The sequence below is a fragment of the Hyla sarda genome, chromosome 2 (assembly GCF_029499605.1).
Source record: "Hyla sarda isolate aHylSar1 chromosome 2, aHylSar1.hap1, whole genome shotgun sequence".
NCBI classification, from domain to species: Eukaryota; Metazoa; Chordata; class Amphibia; order Anura; family Hylidae; genus Hyla; species Hyla sarda.
Window position 1 is genome coordinate 189,602,416 of NC_079190.1, and position 21,840 is coordinate 189,624,255.

Sequence of the window (21,840 nt, forward strand, 5' to 3'; positions counted from 1 at the left end):
CTCTTCATACTTCCGGGTGTAACGAAGTGTCACATGGCGCTCAGCCTATCCCCAGCCAAGGCTGAACATCGCGGCGGCCGGCGATAGGCTGAGCGCCATGTGACAATTCGTTACACCCGGAAGTATGACGAGGATGGACCGGAGGACCGATCAGCTGTAGTGACGCTCCGCGGGAACCAAGGGAGGTGAGTGATGATTCATTTTCATTTATTTTGCAGCCCGGGCAGGACGGAGCAGGAATACTCTGCACTAGAGTACTCCTTTAAGTCACTGTATGGGTAGTATTTTTCCCATGTGCAGTTTTAGCAGACTTACACCTGTATATTTTCTATGTATGATATTTAAACGCACAACAGTATTAAGTCAGTCTACTAGTGATGCTGTCTGTGAGATATACAGATAATATGTTATATTGTTAATATGTTATATTTATAGACCCTAGCAATGCCATTTACTGGGCCCAGAAGCTAAATCCCTATCAACAGTCAACGCAGATCACATATGAGTCAGGTTGAACAAAAAGGGGTTGGTTGGGCACTGGACATTTGTTTTACCTGCCTATGGCACAAAAATACCTTGCACTGGCGTTGGCTGGTAAACAACAAGGGGGTTGGGCATTTGTACCTAAAGTAAAGATTTGTTCTCTTCGAAGATAAACGTATCATCCTCTGATGTCTCAGGAGGCATGGCTGGATCTTTTCTCTGACCTCATGTCCTGTCCCTGAGTGATGTCACTACCTCTAACAGCTCCTACAGCTTACATCACCATCTCCTTGTCATACACACATCTATTGTGATATTTAGGGAAAAATTAGGTGTTTTTAAAATCATACTCCCTTGTGCTCACAGAGGAGCAGGCAGGGAATGAATATAGCAGCTGTAATTTCCTGCTGTTTTATGCAATTATGTGCAGCAGCTCTGTGCTGGCAACTGGCAGGAGTGCTGTGGGAGGGGAGTAGGCAGTATATAAGGGCTGTGATGAAAAGCTGAGAGAAGAAAAAGCATTTTGAGTACTGAGCAATTGCTAAACCAGAAAGTAGTGATTTTGACATGGTAGGCAAGAGGAATACTGCCCTACAAAACAAATGTATTTTGGGTGGTTGCAGAACTGGAGCAGACAGTTTAGCAATATTCTATGCTTTTTTTCTTCTTTTTTATACCTGATGTTGGAATACCCCTTTAATTTTGGAAAAACAACAATGAACCATTGAAGACAAAGACAAGCTGCAGAAAATATTTAGCAATGAAAGTTCTATCTGGAATATAGATAAGTAATGGATTCATTAAAATAGGCGTTAACTGTGTAAAAATAAATAACACAGCAAGGGCACACTTGGGACATCAGGAGGATATCCAGCATCAACCCTTTAAATGCCCCAAATTGCCAAAAATCATTGCCAGAATTCAGTGAAAGTGTTCGAGCCCACCACAGCAAAATAGCAGGGACCTGATCAGCTGAGAGGTTGGACAGAGTGTCCCTTCCTGACTCTGTCCCGTCCGATCGGTGCTCCATCACTGCAGGCAGCCACAGCATCCTGTAGTAATGAGGTGTCAATAACTGATCAATGCTGTGCTATGCAAAAGTAATAGTTCCCTATGGGGACTAAATAGTGAATACAAGGTTTTTAAATGGAAATAAGCATCTTCTCTAATAGAAGTTTGAATCATCACCCTTTCCCCATTTTTCAAATAAAATAATGTAGACAAAAATAAACATAAGCATATGTGGTATCCCCTACTTGTGTAAATGTCTGAAATATTAAAATTTAATGTAACTTAAACCCCATGGTGTAAATGTAAAACTACCAGTGTCCACAACTGTAGATTTTTGGTCAGTTCATATACCAGAAAAAAATTATAAAAACTGATTAAAAGCACAAAAAAATTAGCCCTTATACACCCGTGTATATGGAGAAAAAAAAAGGTGTAACAGTGGTCAGAAGAGGTCAATTTAAGAATACTATTTTTCGTCCAGAAAATAATTTTTTTTAAAGTCGTAAAATAAAACATATATAAATTGGGTATAGTTGTAACTTTATGGGCCTACAGAATAAAGATGTGTAATTTTTATCGAAAGGGGACTGTGCCCCCAAATGTTGCAAAATGGCAGTGTTATTTTTTTTTTTAAAGTTTCGCCCCCAAAAATAAATTTTCATTTCACAGGAGATGTTGTGCAAGAGAGTGAAGTACAAAAAACAAACCCACATATGAGTCTGCCGGTGGAAAATTGAAAGAGTAATGGCTATTAAAAGGAGAGCAAAAAAACGAAAGTGCAAAAAATGAAAAATTGCTGTGTTCTTAAAGGGGTACTCCGCCCCTAGACATCTTATCCCCTATATAAAGGATAGGGGATAAGATGTCTGATCGCAGGGTCCAGCCGCTGGGGACCCCCGCAATCTCGGCTGGATAAGCAAATACATTTTTGGGGTTTTGCCTTTGGAAGAAAAATACTGAACTATTATAAGAGCTTTGTCAAACATACATTTGGAAATACAGCATTTGTTCCTGTTAATCTAACATCTACATACCTTGACAACTTTTAGTTGATATGTCATATAAGAAACCCTCTTCACAGAGACAAGTATAAGTACTTGGCACGTTCTTGCACTTTGCCGTTCCACAGATGTCCGGTGATAATCTACATTCATCAATATCTATAAGAAAAAATTTCTTCTGTTATTTAACACAATATAAATATTTTCAAGCAGCAGCAGTAGTTATACTGGCCACAACTTTTAGCATACAATATGCAGGTTTCTTATATAGATAGGGTCCTGTCCTTAACATGTTTATTTTTTAGATGCGTAACACCCCTGACCCCCCCCCCCCCCCCCCCCCCCGTGCACAGAAGACAAACGTATAGAAGGTCAACAGTGACTGCAGCGCTCCATTAATCTGAGCTTTATGGAGAGCGGGCAGAGAAAAATAATGAAATGATTGAAAAGATTTCTGGTCTCAATTCTAAAAGTCATGTCTGAAGAAAACCTGGTACTGCTCATCACCTGCCCAATAACATCCCTACAGTAGCTGGGATGGAGACTGATCAGAGTTGAGGGAAAGCTGAATGGAGTAAAGTACAGAGATATTTTTTATGAAAACCTAATCGAGAGTGCACTTGACCTCAGACTGGGCTAAAGGTCCACCTTGAAACAAGGCAATGAACCTAAGCACACAGCCAAGACAAAAACAAGGGTGGTTTTGGGTCACCTGACTTGATCGTCTCTGGAGAGCTCTGAAAATGGTTTCTACAGATGGTCCCCATCCAACCTGAAAGAACTTGAGAGGATCAGCAGGGAAGAATAGCAGAAGAACCCATAAATCCAGGTGTGTAACCCTTGTGGCACCATCCCCAAGAAAACTGGAGGCTGTAATCGTAATGAGCACAAGGTCTCAACAAGTCTGAAAACTTTTCAATTACACTGTAACTATAAACCTGAACAGCTTTCTAAGCAAATTGTCAACATATCTATTGAAGATTCCATATGACCATGGCAATATACTATATAAGGATACATTAACACTTTGAAATTCTAGAATAAGAACTGTATAGCAACACACCAAAATGTTTTAAGTTTTGTTTTTTTTAAATAACACATTCTCTGTTTCCAAATATATCAGATAGGTAAGAATTCCGGGAATATATGTGGGTTGCTGATACTTCTCTGGTAAACCACTAGAAGAAAAGCAATTCATTTCTCTGGTGAGCAGCTGGAGGATTTGAAAACACTGGCCTATATCTGAGGAATCATACGGGTGCTGTAGTGGTAGAAGACTAGGAAAATATACATGTCCAGTCTTGTTTTTCATTGCAGCTCAGTGCAGGAATGCTGTGTGCTAAGATCACAGAGCTATTGGCTATAACATACACCACTGCGGACATTAATCCTCTCTTCAATGCAAAAGCCAGCCCACCACTGAAAATAATACTTGCTGGCTAATACAAATGGAAGATTTTTAGTGTTGAAAGTCTTTTTTTTTTTTTCTTTCTTTCAGCTGTAGAAGAGAAACAGCAATGCTGGCATCAAACGGCATCTCTTTTCTGAGGAACATTTAGTGAGCAGAACTAGTGAACTTGGTAAGGGAGATTTATTACAGCAATAATCCAATCAAAAATGTGCTTCTATTGAGTGGTATTTTATGCAGATCTGCTGGCAATTTTACGCTCACATGAACAATTAGACTACAGTCGTCCCTCAACATACGATGGTAATCCGTTCCAAATGGACCATCGTTTGTTGAAACCATCGTATGTTGGGGGATCCGTGCAATGTAAAGTATAGGACAGTGGTCTTCAACCTGCGGACCTCCAGATGTTGCAAAACAACAACTCCCAGCATGCCCGGACAGCCGTTGGCTGTCCGGGCATGCTGGGAGTTGTAGTTTTGCAACATCTGGAGGTCCGCAGGTTGAAGACCACTGGTATTAAAGGTTGTACTCACGTGTCCCCGCCGCTCCGGACCGTCACCACTGCCCTGGATGTCGCCGTCCATCACTGTCACCGCGTCCCCGACGTTCCGGCAAGGCCTCTGCTTCCCCGCCATCCTCGCTCTCCGTCGCCGCCATCACGTCGCTACGCACACCGCTCCTATTGGATGACGGGACGGCGTGCGCAACGACGTGATGACAATGATGGAGAGCGCCGACGATGCAGGGGATCCCGAAGAGGGCGCGCCGGAGCCCCGAGGACAGGTAAGTGATCGTCAGCGGACCACACGGGGCACCGTACACGGCTATCCGGTGGCAGCTGAAGCAGTCTGCGCTGCCGGATAGCCGTTTATGCGATGGCCCCGACATCCAAAAGCATCGTATGTTGATGCTGCCTTCAACATGCGATGGCCTCTGAGAGGCCATCGTATCTTGAAATGATCGTATGTCGGGGCCATCGTAGGTCGGGGGGGTCACTGTATTTGCAAAAAGTTTTCTGCCATTTTCTGAAATTCTCGCATGACATGGCACTAGTTCTTCTGTAAGCAGGTAATTGTGCAAGTTTCACACATGTTGTTGGTGCAATTAAAACCAAGTAAAGAGCTGAAAAGGGCAAAAACATGATGTAACCACATCATGTGTGTTTTGTAGTTGTTTCGTTTGCAAAGCATTTATTTGTTAAGACAAAAGGAGGCATTTATCGTGCTGTGTTTTTTTAAAAGTCTGTTCTAGCTGTAGAAAGTCCCTTGTGACATCACGGCTACGCCCCCCTCCTATAGACTTGCATTAAGGGGGCGTGGCCGTGACGTCACGAGCCTCCGGCGCTGCACCCGACACTCTAAACGAATGCCGGGTGCAGCAGGTGGGACCCCCGCGATCAGATATCTTATCCCCTATCCTTTAGATAGGGGATAAGATGTCTAGGGGCGAAATATCTCTTTGAGTGGATAAGCAAATACATTGTTTTTTTGGTTCTCTCAAAAACTATTTTGCCTTTGGAAGAAAAATACTGAACTATTATAAGAGCTTTGTCAAACATACATTTGCAAATACAACATTTGATCCTGTTAATCTAACATCTACATACCTTGACAACTTTTAGTTGATATGTCATATAAGAAACCCTCTTCACAGAGACAAGTATAAGTACTTTTCATGTTCTTGCACTTTGCCGTTCCACAGATGTCCGGTGATAATCTACATTCATCAATATCTATTAGAAAAAATGTCTTCAGTTATTTAAAATAATATATAAATATTTTAAAGCAGCAGCAGTAGTTATACTGGCCACAACTTTTAGCATACAATATGCAGGTTTCTTATATAAATATAGGTAGAGTCCTGTCCTTAATTAACATGTTAATTTTTTAGACGCGTATCTCACCATCCCCTCTATAGGGACATAAAAAGTGTAAAAAAAAAAAAAGTAAAAAAAAAAAAAAGTAAAAAAAATGTGAAAAATCCACTCCAATAAAAAAGTAAAACTTCAGTTTTTCCCATTTTACCCCCCAAAAAGCGTAAAAAAAAAATTATGAATATACATATTTGGAATTGCCGCATGCGTAAAAGTCTGAACTTTTAAACTATATTATTAATTATCCCGTACGGTGAATGAAGTAAACGTAAAAAATATTTTTAAAAAGTCCAAAATTGCTGCTTTTTTGTCACATTTTATTCCCAAAAAAATTTATCAAAAGTTTATAAAAAGTAAAACCTAAGCAAAAGGGGTACTGATAAAAAGTACAGATCATGGCGCAAAAAATTAGCCCTCACATCGCCCCATATACGGAAAAATGAGAAAGTTATAGGTGATCAAAATAGGGCAATTTCAAACATACTGATTTTGTTATAATGGTTTGAGATTTTTTTTTTGCGGTACAATTATAGAAAAGAATATAATCATGGGTATCATCTTAATCGTATTGACCCGCAGAATAAAGAAAACATGTAGTTTTTACCGGAAAGTGTACAGCGAGAAAACAAAACCTTCCAAAATTTGCATAATTGCTGTTTTCTTTCTTTCGATTTTCCCACATAAATAATATTTATTTGGTTGCGCCGTACATTTTATGGTAAAATAAGTGATGTAATTACAAGGTACAATTGGTGAGGCAAAAAACAAGCCCTCATATGGGTCTGTGGATGGAAATATAAGAGTTATGATTTTTAGAAGGCGAGGAGGAAAAAACGAAAATGCAAAAATAAAATTGGTCTGGTCCTTAAGGCCAAAATGGGCCTGGTCCTTAAGGGGCTAAAGAGTACCTGTCATATTTTCTCAACTAACTCAGATCTAGAGATGAGCGAATTTACAGTAAATTTGATTAGTCACGAACTTCTCGGCTCGGCAGTTGATGACTTATCCTGCATAAATTAGTTCACCTTTCAGGTGCTCCGGTGGGCTGAAAAAGGTGGATACAGTCCTAGGAAAGAGTCTCCTAGGACTGTATTCACCTTTTCCAGCCCACGAGAGCACCTGAAAGCTGAACTAATTTATGCAGGATGTCATCAACTGCCGAGCCGAGAAGTTCGTGACGAATCGAATTTACTGTAAATTCGCTCATCTCTACTCAGATCATATTCCCAATCTACCCCTAACACCCCTACTGCCTTGCCATGCCGCACACACACTTCCTGAGTTTGGTCTCCTGCCAACTGTTTGACTTGTGCAGGGTACAGAACAGAGCCACCTAGTGGCCGTTTTTTCAAACATATAAAGGTTGAGAATTTTAACTAATTTTAAGTAAATAGCAAAGTGTATTTTAATATATTGTTCCTTATGTAATTATAAGTTTAGTTTGGCGACAGGTACTCTTTAACCCCTTCAGGACACAGTTTTTCCGTTAGTTTTTTCCTCATCACCTTCTAAAATCATAATGCTTTCAATTTTGCACCTACAGACCTATATGAGGATTTATTTTTTGAGCCACCAATTGTACTCAATCATTTCACCACAAAATTTACAGCGAAACTAGAAAAAAAAAATATTTGTCGGGCAAAATTTTAAAAAAATAAAATAAATGCCATTTTGTAAATTTTGGGGGCTTCCGATTCTATGCAGTACACTTTTAGGTAAGAATGACACCATATCTTTATTCTGTAGGTCCATACGGTTACAAAGATACCTAATTTATATAGGTTTTATTTTATTTTACTACTTAAAAAAAAATTATAAACTGCACGAACCAAAATTTGTATGTGTAAAATTGTCATCTTCTGACCCCTATAAGGCTGGGTTCACACCACATTTTCTTAAATACGGTTCCCGTATACGGTTTGGAGGAGGGGGGCGGGGCTTAATTGCGGCGCCCGCACTCAGCCGTATTCGGGAACCGTATTTAATACAAGTCTATGAGCCGACCAGAGTGAACCGCAGCCTCCGGTCGGCTTCATTTTCGGCCGTATGCGGTTTCCCGACCGCAGGCAAAAACGTGGTCGACCACGTTTTTGCCTGCGGTCGGGAAACCGCATACGGCCGAAAACGAAGCCGACCGGAGGCTGCGGTTCACTCCGGTCGGCTCATAGACTTGCATTAAATACGGTTCCCGAATACGGCTGAGTGCGGGCGCCGCGATTAAGCCCCGCCCCCCTCCTCCAAACCGTATACGGGAACCGTATTTAAAAAATCGCGGTGTGAACCCAGCCTAACTTATTTTTCCATATACGGGGATGAGGGCTAATTTTTTATGCTGTGATCTGAAGTTTTTATTGGTACCATTTTTGTTTTGATGAGATTTTTTGATTGCTTTTTGTAAATTTTTTTAGGGTGTACAAAGTACACGTTTATTTTTATTTAATTTTTTTTAAATGGGAAAAGGGGGGGTGATTCAAACTTTTATTAGGGAAGGGGGTTAAATCACATTTATTAACTATTACTTTTACACTTTTTTTTTTGCAATGTTATAGCCCTCATAAGGGACTATAACATTCAATACCTTGATTGCAGACACTGATCAATGCTTTGGCATGGTATTGCATTGATCAGTGTTATCGGTACTCTGTTGCTCCAGCCTGGATCTCAGGCATGGAGCAGCAGAGCGATGATCGGACGGTGGGAGACAAGGTAACAAGCCTCTCGCTGTCCTCTCTGTTCGGGATATTGCAATTTCACCGGCAATGCTTTTCTCCCATTTTAGACACCGCTGTCAACTTTGATTGCGGCGTCTAAGGCTAGGTTCAGACTACGGAAATTCCTCTTGCTAAAATGTACTGTATAGTGAATGGGTTTCTGTTCACAAATTCACACTTCGGAATTTGTGAACTGAAAATGCGCTTGGAAATTTCTGCCTGAAGAATGGCGTTGCTCTTTCTTCAGGCGGAAATCCGCACAGAACACATTGCAGTCTATTGGAGACTGCAGTGTTCGCTCGGTCCTAGCGCTGACTGATTCAGTCAGCGCTGGCCGCACTCGGAATCTCAGGGCGGAAATTTTCTGGCTGGAGATTCCATAGTCTGAACCTAGCCTAAAGAGTTAATACCGGACATCAGCCCGATCAGCGATGTCCGGTATTAGCCGCGGGTCCTGGCTGATGATAGCAACTGGGACAATACCGGGTATGAAGCGCGCTAAGCTCCTGAGCGCGCTTCACATAATGGGAGCCAGCCACGAGCGTAAATATACGCTCGTGGTCGTTAAGGAAGAATCTTTAAAATGGCGCTTCATTTTTCATTGAATGCAAAGTGGTAAATAGTCTTGTTATTTAGGGTTATTATGTGCCTTCCATAATAACTGTTCTTCTTACATACTTACACCATTTGCTTACTAACGCAAAGATTATGGAGATAATATTTTGTAACAGCAGAGCTGAATTTCTCAATCAGTTTATTTTTTTTTTATACATTGCTCGCTATATTATAGGAAAACTGGCAACATCATGGTATAACAGCAGATTGTGGAAATTATGAAAATTGTTCATTCTAGCTATGTTTGTATGCAGACAAAAGGGGCATGAAAAAATTGTATCTTAAATACCAGTGCTACATATTTTTCCCATCCATCCTTTCTTGCAGCGACAGAAGAAGTCTCCTTCCAAATCCACACACGTGCTGGAGCCAAGTTCATAACATGGGTTTAAAGAACACTGATTCCGTGAATCTATGAGGAAAAAAAAAAAAGATTTACATATTTTACAAGAAATAAGTACGGTAATAAACTGGAATAAAAGTGAATACCAGGAATGGTTACATAAAATATAGTTTTTCATTATAGTACTTATTAAATAATGTTTGCTATCTGCACTGTCTCTGACATACAGTATAAGATGTTTGCTCTTTCACCACTGCAAGGAAAGGAAAAAAATAAATAAAAAAATCACCAGAAAATTTCTAATGAACATTGCTTCGATATGTAACAAGTAATGATTCTACTGTGTGGGTGCAGCAGTAGAAGGATTTCTCCATACACAACTCTGTGGAGCTCATACTAATCTGTAAACCATATAGCTATATACGGTTCTATATGTATTAGGCCAATCAGGGTTGGCTACGGACTGCTGTGGATAAAAGCAATGGTATTACCGCATACTAGCCACATAAGGAAGGTCTCTTCATATTTGTATACAGGAAGAAATCGGTCAATAAAGCCAAGCCAAAGAGACCACCCAAACACTGCCCCCAATGCCACAGTTCGGTTTTAAACCATAGCTGTCAGTGACAAAAGGTGCCTGTCTTGATTTCACGCTGCCCATATTTAAGGCAGCATAAGTCTCATTACAGATTCCCTTTAAAATGACCATATGTAAGTAAAACAGAAGTTAGTTTTAATTGTGTTTGTCTCCTTCGATATTGCAAATTTCTATCCAGTTATTAGTGAAAACAGGAAGTACTGCTATATCCGATGTCACTTTTGGATTTCCTTCTGACAAGCAGACAATAACATGTCCTGCATTTTTATTATTTGTTTCTAATAAGCCGATTTATCCAAAATGAATGCACTTGACATTTCAGTAGAAGAGGCCACAGCAGTACACAATTACTAAACTCAACTGCGCATACTTCAAGCAAGACATCTGATTACATTGTTTCATCCTTACAATATAATTGCAGCCTTGATTTCATATTAAGAATCATCACCATTAAAAAGGACTGGAATTTCTAGCTTTGCTGCAATGTAATGGTAGATAGCAGGAAGAAGTAAAGGAAATTTATATTATGGTTTACAAATAGGGTCACATTGGGCACGTGAAGACAAGTCGGAAAATATGGGAGGATCAACTAAGTTGTACAGAGCCATAACATGCAATAATCGCACATTAATCACAATAGAAAATAAGAGGGTGTTGAAAGAATGAGACAGAAAAACAAAAATAGAGAACAAAATATGTATACCAGGTGCATTAAAACAAGTCATCGCAGTCAGATCTGTATTTAGAAACCAAAGCAAACTTTTACAACAAAATCTAAAATATTATTTGCTATCTGACAGCTTTGCAATTATATATATATATATATATATATATATATATATATATATATATATATATATATATATATATATATATATATACACACACACACACACACACACACACACACACACACAGGGTGGGCACACCTTAATAAAATGGGAATGGTTGGTGATATTAACTTCCTGTTTGTGGGACATTAGTATATGTGAGGGGGGAAACTTTTCAAGATGGGTGGTGACCATGGTGGCCATTTTGAATCCAACTTTTGTTTTTTCAACAGGAAGAGGTCATGTGACACATCAAACCAATTGGGAATTTCACAAGAAAAACAATGATGTGCTTGGTTTTAACGTAACTTTATTTTTTCATGAGTTATTTACAAGTTTCTGACCACTTATAAAATGTGTTCAATGTGCTGCCCATTGTGTTGGATTGTCAATGCAACCCTCTTCTCCCACTCTTCACACACTGATAGCAACACCGCAGGAGAAATGCTAGCACAGGCTTCCAGTATCCATAGTTTCAGGTGCTGCACATCTCGTATCTTCACAGCATAGACAATTGCCTTCAGATGACCCCAAAAGATAAAAGTCTAAGGGGGTCAGATCGGGAGACCTTGGGGGCCATTCAACTGGCCCACGATGACCAATCCACTTTCCAGGAAACTGTTCATCTAGGAATGCTCAGACCTGACACCTATAATGTGGTGGTGCACCATCTTGCTGGAAAAACTCAGGGAACGTGCCAGCTTCAGTGCATAAAGAGGGAAACACATCATCATGTAGGCCACTAAATATGCAAAATTGCTACATGATGATGTGTTTCCCTCTTTATGCACAGAAGCTGGCACATTCACTGAGTTTTTCCAGCAAGATGGTGCACCACCACATTATGGGTGTCAGGTCCAAGCATTCCTAGATAAACAGTTTCCTGGAAAGTGGATTGGTCGTCGTGGGCCAGTTGAATGGCCCCCAAGGTCTCCCGATCTGTCCCCCTTAGACTTTTATCTGAAGGCAATTGTCTATGCTGTGAAGATACGAGATGTGCAGCACCTGGAACTATGGATACTGGAAGCTTGTGCTAGCATTTCTCCTGCGGTGTTGCTATCATTGTGTGAAGAGTGGGAGAAGAGGGTTGCATTGACAATCCAACACAATGGGCAGCACATTGAACACATTTTATAAGTGGTCAGAAACTTGTAAATAGCTCATGAAAGAATAAAGTTACGTTAAAACCAAGCACATCATTGTTTCTCTTGTGAAATTCCCAATAAGTTTGATGTGTCACATGACCCTCTTCCTATTGAAAAAACAAAAGTTGGATTCAAAATGGCTGACTTCAAAATGGCTGCCATGGTCACCACCCATCTTGAAAAGTTTCCCCCCTCACATATACTAATGTGCCACAAACAGGAAGTTAATATCACCAACCATTCCCATTTTATTAAAGTGTATCCATATAAATGGCACACCCTGTATATATGTGTATATATATATACATACATACACACACACAGACACACATACACACACTGCTCAAAAAAATAAAGGGAACACCAAGATAACACATCCTAGATCTGAATGAATGAACTTCATCATATGAAATACTTTCGTCTTTACATAGTTGAATGTGACAACAAAATCACTCAAAAATTATCAATGGAAATCAAATTTATCAACCCATGGAGCTCTAGATATGGAGTCACACTCAAAATCAAAGTAGAAAACCACACTACAGGCTGATCCAACTTTGATGTAATGTCCTTAAAACAAGTCAAAATTAGGCTCAGTAGTGTGTGTGGCCTCCAGGTGACCGTATGACCTCCCTACAACGCCTAGGTATGCTCCTGATGAGGTGGCGGATGGTCTCCTGAGGGATGTCCTCCCAGACCTGAATTAATGCATCCGCCAACTCCTGGACAGTCTGTGGTGCAACGTGGGGTTGGTGGATAGAGCGAGACATGATGTCCCAGATGTGCTCAAATCGGATTCAGGTCTGGGGTACGGGTGGGCCAGTCCATAGCACCAATGCCTTCCTCTTGCAGGAACTGCTGACACATTCCAGCCACATGAGGTCTAGCATTATCTTGCATTAGGAGGAACCCAGGGCCAACCGGACCAGCATATGGTCTCACAAGGTGTCTGAGGATCTCACCTCAGTACCTAATGGCAGTCAGGCTACCTCTGGCAAGCACATGGAGGGCTGTGCGGCCCCCCCAAAGAAATGCCACCCCACACCATTACTGACCCACCGCCAAACCGGTCATGCTGGAGGATGTTGCAGGCAGCAGAATGTTCTTCCCAGGGTCTCCAGTCTCTGTCACGTCTGACATGTGCTCAGTGTGAACCTGCTTTCATTTGTGAAGAACAAGGGGTGCCAGTGGCAAATTTGCCAATCTTGGAGTTCTCTGGAAAATGCCAAACTTCCTGCACGGTGTTGGGTTGTAAGCACAACTCCAACCTGTGGCATCAGGCCCTCATACCACCCTCATGGAGTCGGTTTCTGACCGTTTAAGTGGACACATGCACATTTGTGGCCTGCTGGAGGTCATTTTGCAGGGCTCTGGCAGTGCTCCTCCTTGCACAAAGGCAGAGGTAGCGGTCCTGCTGCTGGGTTGTTGCCCTCCTACAGCCCCCTCCACGTCTCCTGATGTACTGGCCTGTCTCCTGGTGGAGCCTCCATGCTCTGGACACTACGCTGACAGACACAGCAAACCTTCTTGCCACAGCTCGCATCGATGTGCCATCCTGGATGAGCTGCACTACCTGAGCCACTTGTGTGGGTTGGAGACTCAGTCTCATGCTACCACTAGAGTGAAAGCACCGCCAGCATTCAAAAGTGACCAAAACATCAGCCAGGAAGCATAGGAACTGAGAAGGGGTCAGCGGTCACCACCTGCAGAACCATACCTTTATTGGGGGGTGTCTTGCTAATTGCCTACAATTTACACCTGTTGTCTGTTCCATTTGCACAACAGCTTGTGAAATGGATTGTCAATCAGTGTTGTTTCCTGATGAGAATTTACACTAAGTTGGGCCATAAATAGTCCAGCCAAAGGACCATAGACTACGTAGAGAAGGATGAGAAGGGGGGGGGGGCAGGGGTGAGAATAGTGATACAGAAGAGAGACGACAATCCAGCACAGCTTATAAGAAGTTTTGATATTGTGCTAAGAAACTCAAGTCCATTTTGAGTCCTCTGTTCTTAAAATAAATAAAAAGTATAATTTTATAATTTTGGCTTCAAATTTCTTTCATCGAGTGTTTTTAAAGTTTACTTTGAGTATCTTGATTTTAGGATCATGTATGTAGTGATCTGTTTGGGTAAAATTGTGTCAGCTTGTGAGTATTTAAACTAGGTGAGTGGGGGGAGGATAAGAAAGCAAAGAAAGCAGACAGTGGGATGGATAGGTTAGAGAGGGGTCAGGACATAATGGTGGGTGCAGAGGAGTCCTGTGGGGGGAGGTTAAGAGCAGTGGATAAGGAGATCCATGGGTTACAAACCAGCCGTAAAAATAAATGTAGCCCGAAAAATTGTAATCCCAATAATTCAAAAAATTCCATTAGCCCCAATAACTTAAACAACAACGTTAGACCCAATAACTCAAAAAATCACATTAGCCCCAATAACTTAAATAATAACGTTAGACCCAATAACTCAAAAAAATCCCATTAGCCCCAATAACTTAAATAGTACAATTAGCCTTTATAACTCAAAAAATAACATTAACTGCAATAACTCTGAAAATCCCATTAGTGAGACTATATGTGTAAAACTTAATGGAAATGTAAAGTGTATGTTCACAAATGCCAGAAGCCTAGCAAATAAAATGGGGGAGCTTGAGGCCTCGATACTGGAGGAACATATTGATATAGTTGGGGTCACTGAGACATGGCTGGACTCCTCGCATGACTGGGCTGTCAATCTGCAGGGGTTTACATTGTTTCGCAAAGATAGAATGAACAGAAAAGGTGGTGGAGTCTGTCTGTATGTAAGAAGTGGTATGAAAGTCAGTGTGAACGATGCCATAGTGTGTGATGATTCTGAGGATGTGGAATCACTGTGGGTAGAATTACAAAAGGAGGGAAATATTGAAAAAATAATATTTGGTGTAATCTACAGACCCCCTAATATCACTGAAGAGATAGAAGGTCAGCTGTATAAACAAATAGAGAGGGCCGCCCGGGCAGGTACAGTGGTAATAATGGGAGATTTTAACTATCCAGATAGAGATTGGGGCCGGGGGCTGGCTAAAACTACAAAGGGGAGAAAATTCCTAAATTTATTGCAGGATAATTTTATGGGCCAGTTTGTGGAGGACCCAACAAGAAGTGATGCCTTGTTGGATCTGATCATTTCCAACAACGCAGAGCTGGTTGGTAATGTAACTGTGCGGGAAAACCTTGGTAATAGCGACCACAATATAGTTACTTTTGACTTAAAATGTAGAAAACAAAGACAGGCGGGGAAGGCAAAAACATATAACTTTAAAAAGGCAAATTTCCCTGGGCTGAGGGCTGCACTACAGGACATAGACTGGGGGGAGGTGTTCTCAAATACTGATACAGAAGGTAAATGGGACATCTTTAAATCAACTCTAAATAACTATACAGCTAAATATATACCAAAGGGGAACAAATATAAATGATTAAAACTAAATCCTACATGGCTGACAAATGATGTTAAAAGAGCAATAAACAACAAAAAAATAGCCTTCAAAAATTCAAATCTGATGGGTCAGCTATAACATTTAAACAGTACAAGGAGCTTAATATAATCTGTAAAAATTTAATAAAAACAGCAAAAATACAAAATGAGAGACAGGTGGCCAAAGAAAGCAAAACTAATCCTAAATATTTTTAGATATATAAATGCAAAAAACCCTAGGACAGAGCATGTAGGACCCCTTAATAATGATAATGGGGAGGTTGTCACGGGCGATCAAGAGAAGGCGGAGCTACTGAATGGGTTCTTTAGTTCTTTATACACTATGGAAAAAGGAGCTGACATTGGCCAAGTCAGTGCTGGTAACACATCATGTAATGTACTGAACTGGCTTAATGTAGAGATGGTACAAGGTAAGTTAAGTAAAGTAAATGTAAGCAAATCTCCAGGGCCGGATGGACTACACCCAAGAGTTCTTAGAGAGGTAAGTTCAGTAATATCTGTACCCTTGTTCATGATATTTAGAGATTGTCTGGTGTCTGGTATTGTGCCAAGGGACTGGTGCAAGGCTAATGTGGTACCAATCTTCAAGAAGGGCTCTAGGTCTTCACCAGGCAATTATAGACCGGTAAGTCTAACGTGCATTGTGGGTAAATTGTTTGAAGGACTTATAAGGGATTACATACAGGAATACATAGGGGATAATTGTATTATAAGTGATAGCCAGCATGGGTTTACTAAGGATAGAAGTTGTCAAACCAATCTAATTTGCTTTCATGAAGAGGTGAATAGAAGCCTTGACAGAGGAATGGCTGTGGATATAGTGTTTCTGGATTTTGCCAAAGCGTTTGATACTGTCCCTCACAGATGTCTGACAGGTAAGTTAAGGTCTTTGGGCTTGGAAACTTTAGTTTGTAACTGGATTGAACACTGGCTCATGGATCGTACCCAGAGAGTGGTGGTCAATGATTCGTACCCTGATTGGTCCCCGGTAATTAGAGGTGTACCCCAAGGTTCAGTACTGGGCCCGCTGTTGTTTAATTTATTTATCAATGATATAGAGGATGGCATTAACAGCTCTGTTTCTATCTTTGCAGATGACACCAAGCTTTGTAGCACGGTACAGTCTATAGAGGATGTGCATAAGTTACAAGATGACTTGGATAGACTAAGTGTCTGGGCCTCCACTTGGCAAATGAGGTTCAATGTGGATAAATGTAAAGTTATGCATCTGGGTACTAAGGGTACTGCATATGTCTTAGGGGGGATTAAACTGTCAGAGTCACTGGTAGAGAAGGATCTGGGTGTACTTGTGGATCACAGACTTCAGAATAGCATGCAATGTCAGGCTGCTGCTTCCAAAGCCGGCAGGATATTTTCATGTATAAAAAGAGGCATGGACTCAAGGGACAGGGACATAATACTCCCCCTTTATAAAGCATTGGTACGGCCTCACCTGGAATATGCTGTTCAGTTTTGCATGGAACATCTTAGCTATGAGGAGCGATTAAAGGAGTTACAATTGTTTAGTCTTGAGAAGAGACGTTTAAGGGTGGATATGATAAACGTATATAAGTATATAAATGGCCCATACAAAAAATATGGCGAAAAACTGTTCCAGGTTAAACCCCCCCCAAAGGACGAGGGGGCACTCCCTCCTTCTGGAGAAGAAAAGGTTTAGTCTAAAGGGGCGACACGCCTTCTTTACCGTGAGGACTGTGAATTTATGGAATGGTCTACCTCAGGAACTGGTCACAGCAGGAAAAATTAACAGCTTTAAAACAGGATTAGATACATTCCTGGAACAAAATAACATTAATGCTTATGCAGAATTATAAAAAACGGCATCCCTTCCCCTTATCCCCTTACACCCTTCACTTCAATTCCCTGGTTGGACTTGATGGACGTATGTCTTTTTTCAACCATACTAACTATGTAACCATGTAACTTGGGGTGCAATAGTAATTTTTTATTTATAGTGATGGAAAATCAGTGTACATTTATCCTGTCATTGAGTTTCTGACTAGTTTCAATAATGTAACATCCTATTTCACACCTACTCTTCTTTCACACTAGTAAAGTTGCTCCGTTACAAATGGACGTTAATAGCTTTTTTTTCCCCCCTGCTTTGGCTGCCACTATTTTCTGAATAATGATCCTTCGTTCTTATTATATTTTTTTGGAATTTTTTAGATATTGTTTGTAGATGCATGTCATCAGTATTGAAGCAAACGCAATAGTACCTGGTAGCTTGGCTGTATATGAAGCCTCTTAGTGTGTAAAGGACGGAAACCTAATTTGTGTAGATTGCTGGATTGGTCAGTAGATTTTCTGTTTTCTTGTTTATTGTTACAGTAATATCTAGAAATGAAGTTCACATAATCTTTAGTGAAGTCTATTTTGTGCTTGATTGATGAATTAAAGGTGTTAAAAGCATCGTGACTTTCTTTTCCTTTTGTCCAAAGAATGAAAATATATTTGATGCAACAACAGTATCTGTAGGGCAGTGCCAAACTTGGAGCAACAAAGCATTAAGGTGTCAGAAACAGTCCCATGGTGTGTAGCGTCCTGCACCAGCAGCTGCTGGTCACCATTCTTAAGTGGCCTATGTTGCTAATCTTGAACAGGCAGCCGCTGTAGATCGGCTGGTGCCAGTTCCACTTTAATCAGTGAGCATCGGTGGCTGCCAGGACTGATTAATGACGCCCCTGAAATTGCGCCAAGGAGCAGAATGGGAAGATGTCACCCTTCAGTGCTGCACAAGAGGACTTGCTAGTCAGACAAGCCAACCCTGCAGCTGAGCCTACCACAGCCAGACTAAGACCAAGTGAGAAATAAATAGCATGGGGGTTCAAAGGGGAATCAGGTATCAATGGGGAGAATGAAGTGACACTGGGTTATCAAGGGGGAAGTAATGAAATAACACCGGGGGTGATGAAGGGGGGAATGTAATGGCAAAGGAGTTGATAAAGTGGAACAGGTGGGTATGAAGGGAAATAAAATGGCACAAGTAGTATCAAGGGGGGAATAATATGGCACAGGGGGGTGATCAATAGGGAAATGAAATAGCACATAAGAGTAGCAGCCATATTTGTAATACTGATGCTAGCATCCCATTATGCGGTGTAGGACACCCATTATGATAGGTGTCATTGGCAGAATGGCAAGGAGTGTGTTAAACTATGCACATCTAAAAAGTTTCACTAACATTAAAAAGTTTGGAAGACTCGGCTGTAGGGTTTGTGAAGTTTTGTATCTGGAAATCACTGTTGTAGGTAAGCCATTAATAGATTGTCATATTGTGTTGCCATCCTGGTTCCCATTGCAGTGCCCATCATCTGTAGATATGTCACTGTTGAAGCTGAAGTAGTTGTGTGTGAGGATGAATTTTATGAGTTTGGGAATAATGTGAGGGCTGTATTTCTGGTTGTTGGTTTAAGATTAGAGGAACAGAGAGCAGGCATCAATTCCATCTTTGTGTGGTATTCTACATCCACTGGTACCAGTATGGAACTGGCAGGCAAGTAATCTAACTTTTGAGTAAGTGGTGTCCTGTATGAAATGGTTAGTGTTTTTGTCAAAAGGCTTTAACATGTTTTCTACTAAGCTAATGTATTCACACTGGTTATTCGTGGTTTGCCTGGGTTCCCAGATTTGTGGATTTTTGGAAACATGTTGAAAGGTTCTGTTTTGGGACTGGTGGGTACGATTGCGTTTGTTATAATTGCAAGTGATTCCCTACTAAAATTGCAATATAATGCGATTGTGATGTTATTGGATATCGAATTAGAACCCATTTTTTACCTTTTGAAAGAAGGCTCCAATCTAAACACAAGCACAATGGACCTGATTTACTATTGTAAACCCGACCCATAGTGTCAGATTGTGAGTGAAAATGTGTCGCATTGCGCCACAAATAGTGTCTGCGCCAGAATTTGTACCCAAATTTTCAAAAAATCCGACCAATTCTCCATTTTACTAAGAAAACCATAAAAAGGTCATAGCCGCCGAGGAAGCGGGACATGATCGCAAAAAGGGGAAGTGTCCTGGAATTTTTGAAAAATCCCAACATATTTACTAATGTTTCCACAGAAAATGTGGTGAATTTGAACTCTGGAAAACCCCACAGCTAAGAGCAGTTGTAAAAATAGCAAAAATGTAGGGAAAAGTGCAAAACGGAGGGCAAATTTAGTAAATACCGTGGAAAAATACCTGAGGGGAATCAAAACCCACAAAGAAAACTACACCCACATCTGCACCAATATAATGCATGTGATTTTGCTGTCACAATGCAAGACAACATCACATCATATAAGATAGGTAGTGGTGGAGCAAGTGACTTTGGGACTTTTGCTCCAACTAATAAAGAGGGAATCATAGTGGCCCAAGCAGTGAGTAATGATGATCACATGATGTGTATGATGAACCTGCAAATTATTTTAAAAGCACTTTTTGTTGTGTGGTTTGTTCACCACCTACTGAGTGAAATTGCACAAAAAATGGGTAAATGTAAAAAAATTTGTACATATAAAAATGCCAACACCTAACCCATGCCCTCTTTTAACCCCTTAATGACTACGGACATATATGTACATCCTGGTGCGGCGGTACTTCGCGCACCAGGACGTACATTTACGTCCTGTACATGACCGCGAGCATCGGAGCGACGATCGGGTCATCTGCGGCAGGTCTAGGCTGCTGATAGCAGCCAGGGACCCGCCGGTAATGGCCGACATCCTAGATCGCACGGATGTCTGCCATTAACCACTCAGATGCTGTGATCAATGCAGATCACGGCATCTGCGGAAGCATTTAATGCTGATCTGATAGTCTGCAGCATAGCCACAGGGATCAGATCAGCTAACATGGCGGACGGAGGTCCCCTCACCTGCCTCCGCCGCCTTCCCAGCTTCTTCTGCTCTGGTCCGAGATCGAGCAGACCAAAGCAGAAGATAGCGATAACACTAATCAGTGCTATGCCCTATGCATAGCACTGAACAGTATTAGCAAACAAATGATTGCTATAAATAGTCTCCTATGGGGACTATTAAAAAGTGTAAAAAAAGAAAAAAAAAGTTTTAAAGTAAAAAAATTGGGAAATCCCCTCCCCCAATAAAAATGTAAAATGTCCCTTTTTCCCATTCTACCCCCAAAAAGTATTAAAAAAAAAAAAAAAATTATCAAAACATATTTGATATGCCGCATGCATAAATGTCTGACCTATTAAAATATAATGTTAATGATCCTGTATGGTGAACAGTGTGAACGTTAAAAAAAATAAAAAATAAAAAAAATTGCTGCTTTTTTGTCACATTTTATTTTAAAAAAATAAATAAAAAAATTACTAAAGTTTTATATAATAAATGTGGTATCAACAAAAAGTACAAATCTCGGCGCGAAAAATGAGCCCTCATACGGAAAAATGAAAAAGTTATAGGTCAAAATAGAGGGATTTTAAACATACTAATTTGGTTAAAAAGTTTGCGATTTTTTTAAAGCGCAACAATAGAAAAGTATGTAATCATGGGTATAATTTTAATCGTATTGACCCACAGAATAAAGAAGACATCATTTTTACCGTAAATTGTACGGTGTGAAAACGAAACCTTCCAAAGTTTGCAAAATTGTGGTTTCCTTTTTAATTTCCCCACACAAATAGTATTTTTTTGGTTGCACCATACATTTTATGATATAATGAGTGAAGTCATTACACAGGACAACCGATCGCACAAAAAACAAGCCCTCATACTAGTCTGTGGATGGGTATATAAAAAAGAGTTACGATTTTTAAAAGGCGAGAAGGAAAAACCAAAAATGCAAAAATAAAATTGGCCTGGTCCTTAAGGTCAAAATGGACTTGGTCCTTAAAGGGGTACTCCGCTGCTCAGGATTTGGAACAAACTGTTCCAAACACTGGAGCCGGCACAGAAAGCTACTGTCATAGCCCTGCCCCCTCATGATGTCACGTCCTGCTCCTCAATGCAAGTCTATGGGAGGGGGCGTGACAGCCGTCACGCCCCCTCCCATAGACTTGCATTGAGGGAGCGGGGCGTGAAGTCATGAGGGGGCGGGGCTATAACGTCACGAGCTCCCGGCAGCGGCTCCAGCGTTCGGAACAGCGGGGTACCCCTTTAAGGGGTTAAAGGGAATGTGTTGCCTAAATTATTTGTATTGATTAGAGCTAGATATTGTTTCTGTTTACTGACTGTAATTTTTATTTTATTTGCATTATTATGGGTCAGCCACCTTGCCTCTTACAGAGGTAATTCTACAGGGGGGGGGGGGGGGGGTTGCTGATCTCTGCTATAAATGGACATGTCAAAAGTTCTTTAAAGTGATGGCGGGT

At 40.8% G+C, this 21,840-nt stretch overlaps 1 protein-coding gene across 4 annotated transcripts in view; it reads right to left on the minus strand.

Annotated features, from left to right (window-relative positions):
- Window positions 1-21,840, minus strand: part of GAS6 (growth arrest specific 6) — a 110,861-nt gene that overhangs the window by 26,997 nt on the left and 62,024 nt on the right. For all 4 annotated transcript variants that reach the window (XM_056555983.1, XM_056555981.1, XM_056555980.1 and 1 more), the window contains 3 exons: window positions 9,395-9,517; window positions 5,513-5,638; window positions 2,529-2,654 (listed from right to left, as the gene is read on the minus strand). In XM_056555983.1, the coding sequence (XP_056411958.1) occupies window positions 2,529-2,654; window positions 5,513-5,638; window positions 9,395-9,517 (375 nt within the window). The remainder of the gene's footprint in view (window positions 1-2,528; window positions 2,655-5,512; window positions 5,639-9,394; window positions 9,518-21,840) is intronic.